The following is a 22,019-nucleotide window of genomic DNA, read 5'->3' as shown; positions in this document are numbered from 1 at the left end:
GATCATTATTTGGGCATTAATTTAGCTCTGGTGCGAAGTTATACGATCATCTGATGAGTTTTTCTACTTTATGATGTTCCTATAACTTATAATATGACATCACTGAATCCAACAAAACGTTTTCGGTATATGGAATGATTCCTTTTAGCACAACTATTACAACACGTTTGATTTCGATATTTGAAGTTATTCATCATCAATCTTACGATTTAAATGAATACATTCAAAACAGAAACTCAACTTTTAGGCATTCATTTCTCGAGAATAAATGAACGTACGATCCTACAGCAAAACAACCTACCTATCATGTTTGTGAATTTCGCCACCAGGTGGCTGCGAGATGAACTTCAATTCGTACACTCATAATAATCTGCTTCTGTGCATAAGTGTGACAATATTCTATGTTCTATGCATGACTTTTGTTCTAACCTAACCCCAAATTTTGAGGTTTGGTTTCTTTAACAACCACGTTGTTCTCGTGAACGTGTTTGGTTCCTAACATCCGAAAGTTTCCCGAAAATAGTGCTAAAATGGGTGCAAGCAAGAAACAGAAAAAGGCGATCGAAAGCATCAACAGCAGGCTGGCCCTAGTGATGAAATCCGGAAAATACTGCCTGGGCTACAAGCAGACTTTGAAGACGTTGAGGCAAGGAAAAGCCAAACTGGTAATCATTAGTAACAATACACCACCCCTAAGGAAAGGTGAAATAGAATACTATGCAATGTTAGCCAAGACTGGTGTCCACCATTACACTGGGAACAATATTGAATTAGGAACAGCTTGTGGAAAGTACTTCAGGGTTTGTACGCTGTCCATAACAGATGCAGGAGATTCTGATATCATAAAATCATTACCGACAGGAGATGGTGGAGCTCAATAATTCTGTAACATAAGTAAATAAACAAAACTTGTATAAATGGAGTGTTATCATTTCAACATACCCTATGTAGCGAGTGATTTGATCATTATCGATCTGAGGTTTGAATTAATTTTTATGAAGAGAGTCTTATTATTTTAAATTTTATCTATTCTGAGGGTTCATGTTTACCCAGAGAATGAGTAGTTTGTACAGATTTAATTTGTAACGTTTCGAGGTAAGTTGGAGCTTTTTTACGATAGTGGGTATCAGAGCCATTTCTGTTGTGGAATGTTGTAAGTAATTAATATTATTGATTTCAATCATTCAGTGAATATAATTATTGATGGAATGTCTGATCCATGTGGTGAAGCACTGAAAACGATTTTTTTTTCTTGTTTTGAACGCAGGTGAGTATCTCGAAGGGGAAAAATCCTGTTATCCACGAATGAAAAGAAAACCTTTAATGTCTGTACACTTACATTGTGGATTAATTCGAAGAAAATAAAAAATCTGCAAGTAATCGTGTTCAACATGTTTCATGTGCATCTCGTTGATTTGAACTTGCAAATATCTTAATCTCAAATGAGATTTGAGCATTTTCAGATAGGTATAGTGTGTGAAACTTAGATAGAGATGACCTATTAGATACAGGGTGTTGTATTACTGTTTATTATACCTGCTGACTTCTGAACCAGTGAATTTCAGTTTGTTATGGACATTACCGTAAGTATAACAGGAAATATATGAAATTAACCCTCTAATGCCGAAGTTTCTTTCTTTTTTAAAATTATTCCCGTATAGTTTCAAGTTAGCTTATGTATAATCTACATCTTTTTTTCGCAAATAGTTAACTGACTTACATTAACACCTCTTCTCACAAAATGAACCTATATGAAGCGGACAGGGACAGGGAATAATTTTGTATCCACTTATATGCAACCAGTCTCAAGGCGGAGTTGGGTGTTAGAGGGTTAAGCTAATGAAATAAGTAACAATTCGAATTTAACCATTTTATCCCTATAATAATAAAAGAGAGATGATAGAAGCCCCATCAACAATCAAATCATCCTCACAAATCAAAGGGTCTATCATTTTATCACAAAAAGCTACTTTTAAAAAATTAAAATTGAGTGATTTAAAATGTAATTAATCAGTTTCAGTATTTTCTACTAAATAAATAGTTGTTTGGGTTTGTTGTGTAGATGTACTCAAATACAATTGAGGGAGTATAAATTTATACTCCCTCTGTATTTGACTGGTTATATCCTCAATGATTTCACGCATGGCTTTTTCGGGATTCCATCTTCTTTCTTTATTCCGATCAAATAACCCGAAAAAAGCGTAATTTTCTCCGGAAAAGTGATATCGGTTAGCTGATATGAAGAAGCGAAAACGCAAGACTGACGTCTGAGCGAAAACACTTTTTCCTCGTCCGCATTCGTTATATTTCCAATTACACTAATTCCCGTACGTCTTGGGGAAAAATAAAACTGTTTTACTTCCCCCCTCGCAATTTCAATCTTTATCCCTAATGAAAAACGTGAGACATTCAGTTTTGGCGTACGAACGTCAACGAGAGAAAAAATCTAATTTGCGGATGTCTTCTAGTGGTTTTTTTTTCTTTCATCGTACCTGTGGAGGAGAGAGGGGTGTTTTCGCCTTATCGCCAGCTTTAGAACTCTGGGATTTAAGGGAAGCACACTTGAGGATGTTCCACTTGAGAAAACAATTTCTTATAGGATCATCCTTACTATGCTATGAGTCCATGTTGGCCTTACATTAACTTCTGAAGAAAAATTTCAAAAATTAGTAATTCTATTCACTCTCAATACAAGGTATAGTGCATCATTAACTGATTGACATCTTCTCTGCATATTTTCAACCAAGTTATTCAGTAAATCCTGCATCATTTGTGTCCAAAGTAGTGGCAAAAGATCTCTGAGTTGATTAAGCGTTTCTGGCTGTGTTTTGTGGACATCCAGAGGGCTCTTCGGATCTATTGGATTATAATTTAGGTCAGGTGATCTTGGAAGTACCTAAGTATATTTTTTTCTTCGGCTTAGAATGATGTCGTCGATGTGGTTACGTCTCTGTCGAGACCGAGTTTTCCAATTTCCAAAGTTATGGGCCTATTCTTCTTTTCACCGAGCTTCTCCTATTGACACTTTCGATTTCATCAAGTGCCACACGTTTCCCCCGAGAAAAACACTTCTTTCGAACTTGTACGACGGGCCATTCTATCCCACCATCCTACATAATATGTATTGTGTCGAGTTGCTTATCTGAAATCGAATTTCACATGCGTTCTGCGATGTTTCGTTTCGCCATGAGGATTGAGGAAGAGCCCTCTTGTAATGCTGATTATAAATCAGAAGGATTGAATCTTATCGGAGGATTATAGCAGGAGATACCCTTAAACTGGAATTTGCAATTTTTGGAAAATGCCATTTCGACGATGAAAATCTTAAGGAAGAGATATAGCCCTTGGATTTTGATTTCAATAGATTCGGCGTGTTCGAAAACCTTTATTTGCATATAGTGAACCCTTTGAAGTCCAAGACAATTTCCAGGAAAATGAATTTTATTAATTCACCATTTTTAAGTTCTCTTCGAAAGAATTTCTGGGGTTTAGTTGACCATTTAATAATCAACTGTTCGATTTAGAGAATTTCAGAGCCACTTCTACCCTCTCATCCATATCTCGGGATTTAAATAAATATCTTGACTCTTGGACAGAAGGGTGAATTTAATTTTGAATTTTTTAAAAATCACATCCATCTCGTACGGTTTATTCAAGATGTGATCTCAGGTTTAAAAGCATGAAATTTGTCAGAAAAGAAAGGGCTACTTCAAAAAGGCTCACAGCTCTAAATTATAACAAGAGATTTTCCGCTAAAGTTTGGAACATTCTCTCAGTTATCGTTCGAGTAGTGTTGAATCATCCTGTATACAGGGCCAGTCTTTGACTCGTACGAATATTTTAACAGTAGATTCTTGAGGTCAAAAGAAACACTTTTTCACTGTTTTTGCCGAAACGGCTCGGTTTAAAAGATACAGGATGTTGAAAGACCATAAAAAATGTTATTTTTAGTTTCATCGAATGAAATGAATTTCGGAATATAGTTTTTCATTTATTCGATGATTCTTTTTCGAACATAAGATGTCACCCAAGTCTTCCAGTTTTCTCATTATGACCATTGCGTACCATAAAAATACCAAAAATTCAAAGAACCCAACTCTTAAAACTGAGTTTGACGCTATCTAAATGAATGTTTCATCGTTTTGTAAAATTACAGTATTCTCCACATTTTCTTATATAATGCGCCGTTTTCGAGTAATTTGATGTGCGAAAATTAAAAAGTACCTGTGAAATATGAAGAATTGGGTACTTTAGCTGAATACAACTCTAGTTAAAAAGATCCATAGATGTGTAGTGTCAGTGTCATAGTTTTTTTTCCAGAGGTGGCATAGCTCATTATGAAAACTTAAAATGGCCATATCTTTTTATCAGGGCTGAATCGGAAAAAATGGTATAGGAAAAAAGTGTTTCAATTGACCTAAAGAATCTAATTCTCAAACATTTGTACGAGTCAAAGACTCAGCCTGTATACCTAACCGAGCTTGGGACATCTAGAAAGGCTCGATACGACCTAGAGCATCAAGACTTTGGAGCCTTCTGCCATTGGACACTACCAGGAAACTTTTGACTTTCGCGTGCGTGATTATCAATAAATTTCCTCCCCCTACACTCCATCGATCCACGGTACCCCTCTCCCATCGATCATCCTCTGGCCCACACGCTCCAAGAACCCAACCCTCCCGCGGAGGTTCTCAAAAAACCCCCGGTAAAATTGAAATCGTCTGAAGAGCTTCATTAAATTACGTATGCCAGACCGCGTCCCCGGCGGCGGGCGCGCAAAAGAGGGCCCGGACGTCGTCGTAGTTCTTTGAGAGAGAGGACGGGGGCCGGGGCGGCTAACAAAGCCAATCTCCCCGATGCCGAGGGCGCGCCGCGACCCCTCGCACGCCCAATTGACTCCGCGCCCGCTGTCGCAACAAAGCGGCCGCACTTCACGGCCCGCTCGGCCGGAAGTTATGAGCGACTCATTGAAATATCCGAACGGAACCGCGTCGTCGACGGGGGTGGTAGTTTCCGGGTCCGGGCATCGTTGACAGGTGTCACGGCCGATGATGACGGGGAATCCGGGATATATACGATAAACGTCCGAATATGGCAACGGTGCACAGAGGAAAGAGAAGATGTTTGATAAATATGTATGAATTGTCGTTCAACTAATGCGTGCTAGTTGTGAATCAGCGAAGGAATTCCCAGAGAGGGTGAAACATAGGTATATACCCAAACTGTAGACTGATTTCGGGATTATTGTCCCTCATGAGTAGACTGTAGTGTAATACACCTAGTAAAGGAATGCAGAGAGGCTCTGCGGGAGCTAGGTTCTGATGACATTGTGAAAGTTATCTGGTGCCCGGCTCACGCAGGACTTCCAGAGAACGAGAAGGCAGACAAACTTGCAAAGCAGGGAGCCCGCTCAGCTTTTGTAGGGACCGGCGCTGCCTATATGTCGTACATCTGTCAAGAACTTCTTCAATAGTTGGCTGGACAGGAAATTTTCCTCTGGATGGAGCATAAGAGGTGGTCTCAGGCAGTCGAGGCTTCTTATTGAGAGACCATCCTCTGTGCCTGAGGTCAAAAAACTCTTAGCTCTTGAGAGGAAACAACTGAGTCTAGTGACTGGAGCAATGACTGGCCATTTTTTTAACAAACACTAAAATAGAATGGGACTGACTAGCCGTTCCCTGTGCCGCTGGTGCAGGAGCACGGAGGAAACGGTTGAACACATTTTGTTCTTCTGTATCAACCTTGAGGACTTAAGGATGACACATCTAGGAAACAGAACACCCATAACTCCTATGGTGAGAGGGACACCTCTCTGTCGACTTATGGCATTTTTGTCAGCATGTCACAGAGTTTAAGTCTCTCCAACTACAAGCGGACGAACAATGGGTCACGAGGCCTCAGTTCAGCCCGGTGGGGCACCGCACGTAGAAGAAGAAGAGAAGAATACATCTCAACAAGAGGCTGGTGTCTTTAAGCACCAGTCTAAGTGAGACAGTTCTCAATGAAAATTGGAAAATATCCCCCATGGCAGGCTCCTTTTCTCGCTTAAAGACACCATCCTCCGGTTGAGATGTCTTACACTGCACTTTAATGATGAGGGACAATAATCCCAGGACCGGTCTAGAGTTTCTGTATATATTTCAGCTTTTCTGGGAATTCCTTCGTCGATTCAAGCACGTATTAAACGGAAAGCATTAATGTTGTCCGGTTTTTACAAGGTTCTTAAATTGTGAAGTCTTACTGAGGTGGTTAAACTAGACATACATACATACATTACTCAACAATCATCTCTTTAAGTGAATTAACAAGATTATGATTCCAGAAACCCTGGGGTTTTTTCCAAATGTTCCTCCTTTTGGGAGTTTTCTATGTGGTCTTCTCTTCTGGTCTCTAGTAATGCAAAATTCCCGTGAAATCTCCACATTCCAGGGCGTCATCTACGAGGATATATCGAAACATTCTTAGCCTACTCTGGAACCAAACAAAATTTCAATGTCAAAATATTTTATTACTCAACATATTCTCCTCTTAATTGGATACATTTATTACAGTGAGTCTGCAACGTCTCTAGACCTCTCAAAAAAAATGTTTCTTCTTGCTATGCAAACCAGACCTCCACAGCTTTTAGTACTACCTCGTTGGAAGAAAATTTAGGACCGTTTTAAACTTTTTTTCACTTGAGGAAAGAGATGATAGTCGGATTGAGCCAAATCTGGTGAATAAGGGGGGTATTCTAGTAATTCAAACCCTAAATCACGAATTTTTTGCATGGCAACATGAGATTTGTGTACAGGCGCGTTGTACTGCAAAAACAAAACATCTTTGGATAGCTTTCGGCGTCTTTTCTCTTTAATTTGTTCCCGTAGTGTGATCAGTAATGTCGAATAGTAATCTCCGGTTATTGTTCTACTCTTATCCAAAAACTCAATCCTGATTACTCCATGGCAATCCCAAAAAACTGAAGCAAAAACTTTTCCAGCAGATTTTCAGACACGAAACTTCTTAGGTCTTGGAGAACCAGAGTGTCGCCATTCCATCGATTGTTGCTTTGTTTCTGGATCGTAGAAATGTACCCAAGTCTCATTCATAGTAACAATTCGGTTCAAAAAGTCTACATCGCTTTCAAATCGAGCACAGCTCAAACGCGATGCTTCTACCCTTGCACGATTTTGGTCAACATTCAAACATTTGAGGATCCATTTTGCAGCAATTTTTCCCATGTCCAAATAGACGTGAACTATACGATGAGCGCGTTCGTATGAAATATACAGTGCATCAGATATCCGTTTTAGCCCAATCCGACGGTCTGATAAAATCATTTCATGAACTGCATCGATATTTTCGGAAACTGACTCAGAAATTGGCCTTCCCGATCGAATATTTTTCAAAAACCCAGTCAGAATGAGTCAAGATATAACTGAATCATCGTCAGCTCCAATTACGACCCCCGTCTTTTCCTCTCTTTTATTTATTTTTCATCAAAAGACCGACCGACCGTCTATAGTTTGTTCAACTCCTCTAATTCAATTGGGTACAGACGAAGGGATTCTCTGATCCACGTTGCTGCTCAAATATCGAGGAGACTCTTCTGCCCCCCGTTGAAGAGCACTCGCTCTGTGTGTTCTTTTGGCCGAAACGACTCCGTAGCTTCGTGAACAGCAACACGACTCCCCAGGGACGGCGAGGGGAGTCTAGTTGACCCACTCCAGGTCGGGGATGATCGATAGATTAAAAATATACAGGTTAAACTCGATTTGGGAGTAGGTTTGAGAGTTTATTCGGGTCTTGGTGAAGATTGGAAGATGCAGGAGAAGAATCAAGATTGAATTCGGCTGCCTCAGGGTAGTTTTGAATGGGAGCATCTTCAGTAACAATTTCCCTTTTTTCTATCGTCTTTTGTTGACTCGTACGAATATTTTAACAGTAGATACTAGAGGTGAAAACATTTTTCTTCACCCTCACAAAGGCGATTGAAAATTTCGGTAGTGCAAATCTCGCGTCTTTGGTACATTCTCCGCGTCATAGTCGCGAACATTTCCACACTCCAAAACACACCTCATTTTCCACGTGACAACCCCCATCTCCCGACGACAACCCCATATTCCTCGGCAAAAACGGCGTCTTGTCATGTGACTCATTAGTTCACCTCTCCAGCCCACTTCGTCATGCAATTACGCCGTGCCGGAATACGGTACAACCCCGCAATTTCACGGGGGTGTTTCGCCCCTCGTCCGCCAAGTACGCAGACACAAGGGAAGAAACGAACTTTTAATTTATGGCACCTACGCGAAGTAGCTACACAACAACAATAAAGGCGAGGTTACATGAGGCATATCCGACACACAGTGTTGCGTTATTGCGAGCCCTAATGGCGGGATGCACTTTGGGGGTTGATGGCACTGTCATCATTTAATGCGAGATATACTTTTATACCGGTTATTTTATCACGAGGCACTTTCGGCTTTCAGCGGAATTGTTTCTAACGCCTTCCACGATCGATTTTTATCAGTCGTTCAGTATTTCGTGAGTATCTCTCGTAATTTTTCACTTGGAGACTTGATTTTTTATCTGAATTGAGGTTGAAGGACGTCTTGATGTCACTACGTCTTGTTTTTCGTAATATTTCGTTGAAATTCTATACGTAGTGACGTCGCCCATTTGATTTTCTGTGTACTGCAAAATTTTCGATTGGAATATGTGCAAAATAACGCTTAAGAGGGGTCTACACCGTTACTAGCGATCAGTTCTAAAAGGGAAATGGATTATCTTACGTCAGAAACCGCTAATTTGTATGGGGTTTTCATTTTAGTTCAATTCGGTCAGTTCGTCATCTCGGAAAGTCAGAAATTTCTTTATTCGTCAAACGAAAAAATAAATTGGAAATTTTTTTCATTGAAAAAGCCATATTCATTCATATAATTCACTTTCCGAGGTGTTACGATTTTTTCAATGAATATTCACGTGAAAAAATGTCTCGGAAAGTCTCGCCATTGACTACAATTCGTATCCTGGTGAAATTGAAAAAAGATTTTCGATAATTGCTGCCATCTCTTCGATTAAAGTGGAAACTATTGTCATTTTCGTAACCTCTACTGATGTTTTAAGTGTTCTGGATGGCCTGAAAGTCTCGTGGTATAAACTCATCTTGAAGTAAATAATGAAAAATATTCAATTTGAATTCGGCACAGTTTCAAACCTCTCGCCCTACATTACAACTGAAGGTGTTTTGGAATCTCCCATGAAGTTTGTGACGAATATTTTGTATTCGATGTTAAAAACACAGAAAAATCCCAATATCTCCCCGATAAACACACGCTAGCTTCTTCTCCGTCTATATATTTGCCGGATTATTGATGGTTTTATCTAATTCCGAAACATCGATTAGAGTAATCCAATTTCTTGCCCGGTATACGGGGGTTGACATAGTTCCGCTTGGTATACGGGCAGGGTAAATTCCCTAGAGATCTAGCGAACCCAACTCCGACACAGATCGATTGAAGGTGGAGGTGGATTCCGAATCATCCAGGCTGGAATGAGTGAAGATACAAATAAGGATTTTCTTCCTTATTTTTCCTCGCTTTTTTGACGTCGACGTGTCCAAACACCCCAAACAGAAAAGTTTTGTATAGTTGAATCGAGAAAAAATTTATGTACGAAAGCTACATACAGTTTCTCTTCTCGCAAACTGACTATATTGTCATATCGACTTATTTTTCTGATTTTATCGACATTTTCTGATAATATCCTATTTGAGCATAGTGACAACAGAAAAATGTCTTTGATTGACTGAATATATTCCAAGTTAGATAACCCCACTGTTCAGGGTGTGTCTTTGACTCGTACAAATATTTTAACAGTAGAATCTTGAGGTCAAAAGAAACGCTTTTTTCCCATAACATAGCCAGTTTTCATAATGAGCTGTGCCACCCCTGGAAAAACAATATTACCTTCAGAATAACTAGCTAAATCTGTGACACCACTCATTTGTGGATCTTTTAAACAGAGTTGCATTCAGCGAAAGTACCCAATTTTTCAAATTCCACAGATACTTTTCTAGTTTCGAACATCAAATTACTCGAAAACGGCGCATTATACGAGAAAATATACAGAATACTTTTATTTCACAAAACGTTCAAATATTCATTAGATAGCGTCCAACTTAATTTCAAGAGTTGGATTCTTTGAATTTTCGTTACTTTTATGGTACGTAATGGTCATAATAAGAAAACTGGAAGACGTGGGTGATATCTTGTATTCGAAGGAGATTCCCTGAATGAATGAAAAACTTCATTCCAAAATTCATTTCATACGATAAAACCGTTTGTGAGATAGAATTAAAAATAACATTTTTTTCTGGGTTTTCAACAGCCTGTATCTTTCAAAACGAGCCAATTCGGAAAAAATGATGAAGGAAGGAAGTGTTTCTTTTGACCTTAAGAATCTACTGTTGAAATATTTGTACCAGTCGAATACTCGCCCTGTATAGTGAAATCATCATTGTAAATGAGCCTCTGAATATATTTCGAATTCTAATCGCAACTATAAGAAGAACCCTACATAATTTTGCACCAAATTTATGTCAGTTTCAACGAAGGTTTTTCCTGTTTTGAATCTACCCCAAAACAACACCCCCCATCAGTACCTACCCTGTGGAAACAAACCACCCTTTTATAAGCGTCACGTCCGAAAGCCAGATCCGATCGCAAGATCCAGCCTACGCGACGATAAAATTTCGTTACAAACGGCCGGATGTCATTATCAGATTGTAATTAAAACATAGAATACACGGGGCACAGAGTAATTGGGTAATTCAGTTGGTTCCATTGTATAACAGAGGGCAACCGCATTGCAAATCGCCCCTCTCTCCGTTCGTTATCAGAAATGCGCGTTATGCGGGGGTAGATAGAGAGATAGAGATGGGTGCGAAAGGTCGCAGGACTCGCAGGGGTCGATTGTGGCGTTTTGTTCACTGTGTCCATAAAGTAAGTCTGTTCTGTGACTGTGTCGGTCACGTGGGCGGATGCAACCCGAAGAATTCCGAGGTTCCAAAGGTTAATCTATGAAAAGATGTGGATATAACAGCAAGAAGGAATCACTCGGAAATCCCAGAAAAATCATCGTAGGTCTGAGTGTTATACATGTTATAAAAGAGCAACTCTTCTAGTAACAGATCCCCAAATTTCATCGACGAATTCTCAAGTGAAATTTGCAATTTTCGAAAAATGCCATTTCCAAGATGAAAATCTAAACGAAGAGAGACAGGCTTTCGAAATTGCTCGCACTAAATTCAGCGTGTTCGAAAACCTATATTTTCATACCAGAATTTCAAATATCTGACCCAGTTTAGGAGAAAATAATTTTTTTTTGTTTTTCCACTTTTCATTTTCGAGTTGACTTCGAAGAGCTCTCTTGCGTGCAATTCTCTATTGAAGCATCAACTGTTTGGTCTTCCAGAATCTTCGGAACAAATTCCATGCACTCCATATCCTAGGATAGTAATGGAACATCCTGATTTTCAGACAGAGTAGTAAATATTTCATTTTAGGGGGCCTAACCCCTTGCTCATTTTTGACCCAAAAAATCGAGATTTTCAAAATCAAGTTTTCGTGCTAGGGTGGAAGCCTAGGAAAGGCTGATTGTAGAACCGTAAATCCCAATTGGATCAGACGAATATAACAGGAGATATCGCAGATTGAAAATTGCAATTTATCAAAAATGCCCATTCCAAGATGAAAATCTAAACGAAGCTGTCGAAATTGCTCGCAATAGATTCAGCGTGTTCGAAAACATATATTTTCATACCAAAATTTCAAATATCTGACCCAGTTAAGGAGAAAATAATTTTTTTTGTTTTTCCACTTTTCATTTTCGAGTTGACTTCGAAGAGCTCTCTTGCGTGCAATTCTCTATTGAAGCATCAACTGTTTGGTCTTCCAGAATCTTCGGAACAAATTCCATGCACTCCATATCCTAGGATAGTAATGGAACATCCTGATTTTCAGACAGAGTAGTAAATATTTCATTTTAGGGGGCCTAACCCCTTGCTCATTTTTGACCCAAAAAATCGAGATTTTCAAAATCAAGTTTTCGTGCTAGGGTGGAAGCCTAGGAAAGGCTGATTGTAGAACCGTAAATCCCAATTGGATCAGACGAATATAACAGGAGATATCGCAGATTGAAAATTGCAATTTATCAAAAATGCCCATTCCAAGATGAAAATCTAAACGAAGCTGTCGAAATTGCTCGCAATAGATTCAGCGTGTTCGAAAACATATATTTTCATACCAAAATTTCAAATATCTGACCCAGTTTAGGAGAAAATAATTTTTTTTTGTTTTTCCACTTTTCATTTTCGAGTTGACTTCGAAGAGCTCTCTTGCGTGCAATTCTCTATTGAAGCATCAACTGTTTGGTCTTCCAGAATCTTCGGAACAAATTCCATGCACTCCATATCCTAGGATAGTAATGGAACATCCTGATTTTCAGACAGAGTAGTAAATATTTCATTTTAGGGGGCCTAACCCCTTGCTCATTTTTGACCCAAAAAATCGAGATTTTCAAAATCAAGTTTTCGTGCTAGGGTGGAAGCCTAGGAAAGGCTGATTGTAGAACCGTAAATCCCAATTGGATCAGACGAATATAACAGGAGATATCGCAGATTGAAAATTGCAATTTATCAAAAATGCCCATTCCAAGATGAAAATCTAAACGAAGCTGTCGAAATTGCTCGCAATAGATTCAGCGTGTTCGAAAACATATATTTTCATACCAAAATTTCAAATATCTGACCCAGTTAAGGAGAAAATAATTTTTTTTGTTTTTCCACTTTTCATTTTCGAGTTGACTTCGAAGAGGTCTCTTGAGTGCAATTCTCTATTGAAGCATCAACTGTTTGGTCTTCCAGAATCTTCGGAACAAATTCCATGCACTCCATATCCTAGGATAGTAATGGAACATCCCGATTTTCAGACAGAGTAGCAAATATGCTCATTTTCGACCCAGAAAAATCGAGATTTTCGAAATCGAGTTTTTGTGCTAGGGTGGAAGTCTTGGCTTCCCCATCTTTTTGGGAATTTTTCTAAGGTCAATTGCTGATCAATAGTTTGCAGAGCATAGCAGTGCGAACCTATCTAGTGATGAAACTAGATTCTGTTTGAGCCTTGCAATCGGTTATTGGTGTTCTAATACGAAATGTCTCAACATTGTGACTGCATCGCAGTCTTCCATCTTTCGGGGATGATCCAACGCACCCACCTCTATCTATCCAATCATCCCTTCTCTCTGCCACCAGCCCCAAATTAGGCTAATAAGGAAACGACATGTCAATCTATCTCTCGCAGATTCGCCCCGTTGAATTTTCAATATTTTACCTTCGAATTACAGTTCGCAAATGAAATTACTCCATCAAAGGGACGAGTTTAGTTTGGAGTAATTGGTACAAACGATCTACTGAAATGAGTTTGGGAGATGACTTCGACAGGGGTTTTTTCCGTTGATTATTTCATGGAAGAACGTCCGTGGATGATTAACGAAAGATGATTCTATACTCAAAAAGCATTGTAAAAAATATAGTTTCGAAAGAAAAAACGACAGATCACGCTTTGGCAACACTGCGAAATTCAAATTCAAATCTAATCAGTAATATAGTTTAGGAAGAAGGTGATTTTCCTGACTTGATTCCAGAAATAATAAGTCACAAGTGATTAACAATCATTTTAATAGATCCATTCACGTTTTCGACAACTTCAAGACAAAGTGTGTTTATAGGACGTCGCCTGGTTCAACTAATAACAAATATAGGATGTCTACAAACTGAAACGAAGACCGATGATGATCTGATTTGAACCGGCACGTTCTCAACAATCAATTTCTGTATCCTACACTGATAACATTACCTTAATCATCTATTCTACAATCTGAATACAATGTAAAACAATAACGACAGCATGTAACGACTCTGATAATGATATTTTACGACATGAGAGATCAATATTCAAGCTGACTCATCAATTTCCATACCTATTCGCTTTGAAAACTAGAAATGTGATCATATACTTTCATATATCCAAAAGGAAAAACAATTAACAATAATAAAATATCGAAAAATTTTCATTCTGAAAAAACACTAATGTTTCTAAAATGACAACTAACCTAACACAAACAAAGAAAATCATCGATTTCCCAAACGAAGGACATTTTTCAGGGTTTCACATATTATGTTTTACAACAACTTTAGATTACGAAAGTTAAGATATAATGTCTACAATTATTATTCTCTAACTACGTATTCTATCGAGTCAAAATACTTATCTATAGGCACCACAGCAGAAGTTTTACAGATATGTCTATTTTTCGATGCATTGTTGTTCATCTGAGTTTTGGTCTGAGAAGGTTCCAACAAGACAAAAGAATTACATTATTGCTGAACTTTAGCTCGACTATAGCACAACACTTAAAAGCCCATATATAAATCAATTAATTGAAAATAAATTCGAAACAGCTAACGTCTCTTCTATTGGATTTTATTTATTAGTTCTCTTCTCATTTGTGCACCCAATTAGCTGTTTTTTTTGCTTTTTCTATCGCCTATCCAACGGGAGTTTGAATTGCTAAGTTTTTAAATGGACGATATCCATAACAAGGGTTTACCATAATGGAGGAATGATTAGGTGGAAATTCTATCTGTGAAATTAAGAATCGATTACTTATGTTAAGTAATTCCATTCCTTGCTCGCAGTCAATCTATCCACCCCCAAGAAAATCAAAGAATTCATCCGTTTATTCTGAGATTTCCCAACCTGTTTGAATTTTGGTACCTACTTTATCATTATATCTTCATCAACTCTCTTATATATTTTCTCTTGGGATAATTTACATTAAAGGGGGTATATGTTTATTTATATCTACACATCTGAGCAATGTTTCTGGTCACCAAACGTATTTATATTAATATCGAAATGAGATATTTGATGTGTCTCATACTTATTCGAAATGTATTCACATGAAAATTGACAACTATCAGAGAGCTATTCGAATAAAATCCAACTTGAATATACACGATTTAAGGAGACGGGTGATATGCGGGCTACCATATAGTGATATCTTAGATTCATCCCTAATCTACAAATACATTTGTTAGAGAAGGTGGAAATTTTGAGACATTTTCTCGAATGACATTCATTTTTTCATCGATATTCGATCTCTTTTTCGTAAATGCTCGTCCTCCATGTCGAGCAGGCTATGGAATTTGACAGTTGACGTTTGACAACTGTAATTTCAAGTAGAAACGTCAACTGTCAGATTCCAAGGCAACTTGATGATTTTAATATTTCCTTCGACTTGGCGAACGTCGAATCCTATCTCGAAATCTCCACCTTGAACATCTACTCATTACGCTTTAGATGATATTTACACCTAAATCTAAGGTGGCCAAACTATTGACCTATCACAACTTAACAAAGCGAATCATTCGATTCTGATATGTATGTGATCTCAGTTGATAATTTTTTCATAAAACGTCTAAAATAATGTAAGTACAACGTAAATAAGTACTCAAGGCAAAATAGACTATACAAAGTTCAAATTTATACAGATACCTGACAACAACTCGTCAAAGGAAAATGAACGAATATGACGAGAGTCAAGTCATCACCTGATTGAATGGAAATCGAATTGAAAATTGGTGGAAATTACCGAGTTGTCGTCATGTACGATAAATATAAATCGAGATATATTATCTACATCCTACTACAAGTAAGTTATTTACAAATCAAGAGGAACAGTGGTGTGATATGTACATAGACTAGAACAACACTCTATGTATATAGTAACGAATAGGTTATCGATGGGGAATTTTGCGTTTAAAGACCTTGCCTGAAGGGATTCCTCCCTGAAGTCGTATCCTGAGGCCTGAACGGGTTGGGCTGGGCAGGTTCGTTGGGCTGGGACCAACCTGCAGTCCTGGTCGGGGCTTGAGGAGGTTGCTGATAAGTATTTTCACGATACGGCGTTTGATACTGTTGGTAACTAGTGTCGTTAACCTGCTGGTAACCTCCGTCGAAAGAAGTCTCTTCTTGCTGCTGCTGCTGCTGCTGGCGGTATTCCAGATGGTTCAACACCTCCCCGCCGACCGGCTTCTGCTCCTGCATGGAGTACGTCTGGTACTCGCGATTCGGAGGGTCGGCCATCAGGATGTTGGCCTCGTTCTCGAAGGGCTTGAAGTCGTAGATGTCCTTGAGGTACATCAGGACGGGCGCGTAGAGCAGATTCGAGAACGCGATGAGCAAGTTCAAGGCGGTGAAACCGATGGCCTCGACCACACCACCGGCTATGACAGGCCCGACTGCGTAGGCAAGCGAATACGAAATATCCGCTATGGCGTAGATGCTTCCGTAGATTGATACATAACGTACGTCCACCAGGTAACCGAGGGTCGGAAGTATGGCCGTGTCTATAAGAGCCACGCCGAAACATATGCCGCAAATGGGGATCATCAGAAACACGTAGGAGGTGGAGAAGGGGATGAACAGGCAGCAGATGCCCTCCAGGGCCAAACCGCAGGCCGCCATCAGCCACTGGTAAGTCGGGTACTTCCTGGCCATGATGACGGTGACGTAGACGCCGGCCACGTGAGGGAAGAAGGCCGGCAACCAAATCATACCGATCTTCCAGTTGTCGGTGGTGAGGTTGTCCTCCATCCAGAGGGAGATGGTGGGCTCGAGGAAGGCCAGGGCGACGTTGGACATCATCAACGCCCCCGAACAAACCGCGATGTACGGATCCATGAACAGCTTCCATATGGGCACCGATGGGGCGGCGGTGCACTGCGACATCTTCAGCTGTTCTTTTATGGGCTTCATGACCAGCAGCAGCATGAAACCGTCGATCAGGGACACGCAGGCCAGTATGAGGAAGGGCACCTCCTTGCCGGCGAACTGATAGAGGGCGCCGCCGAAGGGCGGCGCCACCAAACAGCCGAAACTGATGAAGGCGAGCGCGATGCCCAGCGCCTTGGACCTCTCGTTCTCCTCCGTGAACCTGTCGGCGATCATGGCCATGCCTGCGGTGTCCGCGAACGCCGAACCGACGCCCTGCAGGCTCCGAGCGAAGAACAGGAGGCCGTAGCTGCGGCCACATGCGAACGTCGCCGTCGACAGGAACATGATGCACAGCCCTATCATCATCGGTATGTCGTAGCCGATGCGATCGATCGCCGCCCCGGAAAAAGGATTGACCAGCAGCTGCACTATGGCCTTGGATGCGAATAGGATGCCGGTAGCCGAATCTTGGCCGTGGTGGTCGTGTTTGTAGGGTGTACCTGGTGGAAGGGTCGCGTTTCCCGGCAGCACGGGCAGGGGTTCGTCGGTGTACGCGCCGATGTAACGCAAATAATCCGGTATTATCGGCACAATCACCATGTATAGCATATTGTCCAGGAGCAGCGCTATGCATACGATCAGCATGATCAGCTTCCGCTGGGACTTGGGCTCTTGGAGCTTCGCCCAGACCGCCTCGCGCAGCTCCGTGAAGTCCATGTTGGTCAGGGGCACGTTGAAGTTGAGGGACGCCATTTCTGGTCTTGGCTCGTCGTCGGCGGCGTCTTCGGAGGTTAAGGCTTGATGATGGGTGCGGGGTTACGCAGTGCCATCCGGTCAACCTGGACATAGGAAAATATTTGTTAGTCGTCTTCTTTCGGACTGGGCGGGTGGGGAGGCACTGCGTTTAACCCCCCGCGACCCGCGGGATAAGGGATAAGGGAGGCAATCTTAATCTAGACGTACATGTTCAAGGTCAAACGATATTTCTAGGGTTAAGCGGTCTTTATCTAGTGAATTAGCTGATTTAGGTTGGTACAACCCTCGAATAATCGGTTTTTCTCACGTTGCGTCCGAAATCAGTACCGTAATACAGGGTGTTTCACCGGTGACGCGGATGTCGATCACGCTTAAGCAGTGAAATTGTCGAATTTTTTTCAACGCGGAATCGTTTAGGTCAATTGGGGCTATGTTTTGAAATTGTTCTCGATTATACAGGGCGTCTCAGGAAAGGTGTAGGTACCTTGTATATGTTTTTTCTTATGAAACCCTGTATTTTACTGCGGATTTAGAAAGGATAGTGAAAATAAGACTGAGTTCATTTGACATTTCATGCGTTTACAATTGGACGTTCATGAGATATTTCGCTTTTTCGTGAATTTGAGGGTCTCGGAGAAAATTAGATAACTTCAAATGGAATGAATTTCGTTTAGTGAAATTTTGGCTGTGAATACTAGAATAATGTAGATAGACTGTGCATTTATCGTGATTATTCAAATCTCTACTGGGTGTTCGAAATGTGACAACGCGTTGACGGCATATTCAAATTCTAAATTCGGGTTTATTTCAAACGGCCCACCGTGTATTTTTTTCTCATTCGAAATCAATGTTTTCAAAGGTGATGAATGTTGCTGTCGGATGCAACAATAAAATAAGGGGTGAACCATAAATTGTAGTTTAAATATGTCGTCAATGCGTTGTCTCTTTTCCAAACAGCCAGTAGAGTTTGAATAATTATGATAGATGCAGTGTCTGTTTCCATCGTTCTAGTATTCACAGCAAGAATCTCATTCCACCAAATCAATTCTAATTGAGTTTTCTTCCGAAAACCTCAAATTTAAAAGAGCGAAACATCTCAGAAGCGGAAAATTTTGAGCACATATCACATAAACTCAGTCGTATTTTCATTATCTTTTCTGAATTATCAGTAAAATCAAGGGTGCGCTGGTGTATTCACACCAGCAGAACACCACGCTTAGATACTAAAAATAAAAGTTTAAATTTCATAGCTGACCATTTTTTTGAGGATGTTTTCATCTATATTATATGATGCAGGCTTTTAATTCCTTTTTTTCAATCTTTTCAGACCCGGTTCGTCTCAACTCTTGAAGGGAATGGCGAATACAGGTTAGTTCTTCACGTTATCTCCATTATTTTTGAACGCCAAAGTTTTTGATTCAATTTTCCTCGAACTGATTAAAGTTTATGAACTACTATGAACTACTTTTCAAGATTATATAAAAAATATTTGTTTATTTCTCTCATAAAATACTGTCCATCATTGGGCAAAATCACTACATAAAAAGATTTTCATTTATTCTAAATTCTTGCGTGAAACACAATCATTCTTAAAAAGAATTGAAAGATAGGCAGTTATGACATACGGAGAATAAAATTCAAATCACAAATAAGAAGAAAAATTATAAATTTGGCAGAAACAAAAAATAATAAGTATATGAATGAATAAAATGAGAAAAAAAAGTTCTAGATATTTTGACGTTACTATTTGAATTACTTATGGCATCAAATATATTCTCGACATGGATACAAAGCGATCACATTAATAGGCGATCTTTATAATATATCATCTAATTGGTATCTAATTATCTAATGGGTAGTAAGATAGTATTCGAAAGCTTTCGTAATCAAAATGGCCGCTAATAAACTAAATATGTCAACTTTGCAACACTTTACGGTAGGTAGGACGTCAAATGGTCAAGTATTTTGTCAAGTATCACTGTCATTCTTGAAAGGTTATTCTCAGGCAGTATTTATTTATTGGAGGAGGTATTAAGTTAGTAAGTAAGTTACTTACATACTTAGTTCTTTTCGATTCGCTAAGCTAGAACTTGACTTATGATATTTTGCAATCTGTATTTTAATCAAAGCATCTTGCCCTTATATGCAAATATATTTGAGGAGAAATAGCATGAAATAATCAAAATACGCTTACTTCTTGCTGAATATACAGAACTTTATTTCGATCGACAAGTACCTGCGTTGACGCATGTCAAGAACTTCAGGCAACCATCGATTGTCGCCATCTTTAGGCTGACATTTCCGCCATCTTGGATTGGTTCTCAGGTATCATCTATGAGGCGAAAATTCGACTGTTTTATTGATTCATTCTGATCGATTATGAGGAATGCCTTGTGATGTTCGATTTTATTGGGTATTCTCTCTAATGCAGTTACGTATGTGGATCCAATATGGCGGAAAGGTTGATTGATAGCAATCTCTAATTTTTTCAGTGATTTTTTTTACTTATGTCATAGCTATCGCGGATTTTGTGTCGGTAATTGGGAAACCTAAGGTACTCTAGAGCAATTTAAACCTTTTTAAGGCGAGACAAAAAGTAGGTCATGCAGTAACTCCATCTTGGGATGCAGGGTCAACTCACCTGTGTCGGGAAGCGCGCTCCCGATCCTAGTGGAGAAGAAGACGCGAATGTTGGCGGCTACTCGCGAATCACCGAGGAGGCCTAGCCCGCTCTGGGGGCCCTGCTGCCCGCGACTATCCACGGTGCCGACGTCCAGATGCACCACGTCCGTCTTATCACTTAACTTCGTGCCGCCGCTCCCGGATCTACAAGCCGCGGTGTGAGGGTGTCCGCGACGACCGGGGGCGGCGACGCGGGGCTGCGCACGCGCCCCTGCCGCGTTTCCGCCGCCCCCTCATTGGTTCCGCTCCCGTGCGTCACTTCCCCCGGGGGCCAATCCTATTTTTTGCCGTTTGATGCGGCATTAATTCCATTCATGTTTTTGTTTCTTGGTGTATTATTCAATTTGATCGGGAAGTTTCCTGGGGTTTTACCCGTATGGTTTGTATTCGGCGCAGGTTCTCTATGACAGTGAGAGGGTTTTTCTCGGTGATTATCGCTCTCTCGTATGAAAATGTTGGGTCGTAAATCATATGTCGACATACATCGTTTGCTCACTAATTCAATTCAGTTTTTGTTATTATCAATGGTTAATCTGTCGATGAAATTTTTCTTTTGGAGTGAATGAAGACGTCCCACTCACATCATCGAGTCGGTTTTTTTTTAGACATAAATGCTTTGCCAATTACAAATACCTCGCTCCTCTAATGTATCATCGAAAATTCCAAAGATCTCTGTGGTGGTGCATTGGAAAAACCATCGCTGTAATTACTTATATTCGGGCCTAAAAGTCGCTGTAATTCAGAAAAATTTTCTCATATCATTCAAATGAAAATATTCCTTGAAATTTCTCACTTAACTTTTCATCCCACGTGGTAAGTCGTTGAAAATTGCAATGCTCCTTTGAATGACTGCATAATCTGTATTACAAAATTACTTTTCTTATGTTTGAATAGAAATATGTATTATGCCCCATTCATAACAGTTCTGTACAGTTATCGCAATGAAGCCATTGAGAAACGCATCACCTCTACCGTCATTATGTAAATAAAAGCTGTAATTCTTCATTTAACGCGGTAATACATTGATAGCTACAGAGATCTATGTGGTGCCTTGAAAAACCATCGCTGTAATTACTCAGAGTCAGGCCTAAAAGTCGCTGTAATTCAGAAAGTTTTTTCTCATGGCATTCAAATGAAAATATTCCTTGAAATTTCTCACTTAACTTTTCATCCCACATGGTGAGTAGTCGAAAATTGCAATGCTCCTTTGAATGACTAGATAATCTGTATTACAAAATTACTTTCCTTATGTTTGAATATAGAAATATGTATTAAGCCCCATTAATAACAGTTCTATACAGTTATCGCAATGAATCCATCGAGAAACGCATTACTTTTACCGTCATTTTGTATCTAAATAGAAGCTGTAATTCTTCATTTAACGCGGTAATACATCGATACCTCTAGGATAATTATCAAAAATTGTATAGATAGTAATTCTCTAAGGTATGATGCTCGTATAGAAGAAGTCGATCAGATATTTTCGCTGTAATTCACATAGTTGTTTATTTTACCCTTTGATTATTACTTTGAATTATTGAACCTACATTGTCAATGAGAGACAAGAATTTCCAATAGAAAATCACTCTGTTTGAAGCGAATAAGTCACGATTTGAACGTTCGCTGTAATTCTCAGACGTTTCATGAAATTACCGCTGTAATCGACGATGCTATGTGACATAAGAACTCTTCCGTGACTGAAAATAGCAGAAAATATCGGTTGGTTCACCTAAATACCCGATGATTCCACTCATCATATCACAA

At 39.7% G+C, this 22,019-nt stretch overlaps 2 protein-coding genes across 2 annotated transcripts; one reads left to right on the top strand and one right to left on the bottom strand.

Annotated features, from left to right (window-relative positions):
* The first annotated feature begins 421 nt into the window (after positions 1 to 421).
* LOC123318211 (60S ribosomal protein L30-like) lies at positions 422 to 918 on the top strand. The gene has a single exon (XM_044904826.1). The coding sequence runs from the start codon at positions 531 to 533 to the stop codon at positions 879 to 881; it is 351 nt and encodes a 116-aa protein (XP_044760761.1). The 5' UTR covers positions 422 to 530; the 3' UTR covers positions 882 to 918.
* Positions 919 to 13,700: 12,782 nt separating this feature from the next.
* LOC123318200 (vesicular acetylcholine transporter) lies at positions 13,701 to 20,400 on the bottom strand. Its single transcript, XM_044904813.1, has 2 exons — positions 20,215 to 20,400; positions 13,701 to 17,656 (listed from the first exon to the last, which is right to left on the bottom strand). Exon 2 carries the CDS (start codon positions 17,568 to 17,570, stop codon positions 15,861 to 15,863), a length of 1,710 nt encoding a protein of 569 aa, XP_044760748.1. The 5' UTR covers positions 17,571 to 17,656; positions 20,215 to 20,400; the 3' UTR covers positions 13,701 to 15,860.
* Between the last annotated feature and the right edge of the window lie 1,619 nt (positions 20,401 to 22,019).

This window comes from Coccinella septempunctata, chromosome 8 (genome assembly GCF_907165205.1).
Source record: "Coccinella septempunctata chromosome 8, icCocSept1.1, whole genome shotgun sequence".
Lineage (NCBI taxonomy): Eukaryota > Metazoa > Arthropoda > Insecta > Coleoptera > Coccinellidae > Coccinella > Coccinella septempunctata.
This window is presented reverse-complemented; position numbering and strand designations above follow the sequence as displayed.

Excerpts from the sequence above, each read along its gene's own strand:
- LOC123318211 (XM_044904826.1), top strand. The coding sequence starts at position 531 with ATGGGTGCAAGCAAGAAACAGAAAAAGGCGATCGAAAGCATCAACAGC.
- LOC123318200 (XM_044904813.1), bottom strand. The coding sequence starts at position 17,570 with ATGGCGTCCCTCAACTTCAACGTGCCCCTGACCAACATGGACTTCACG.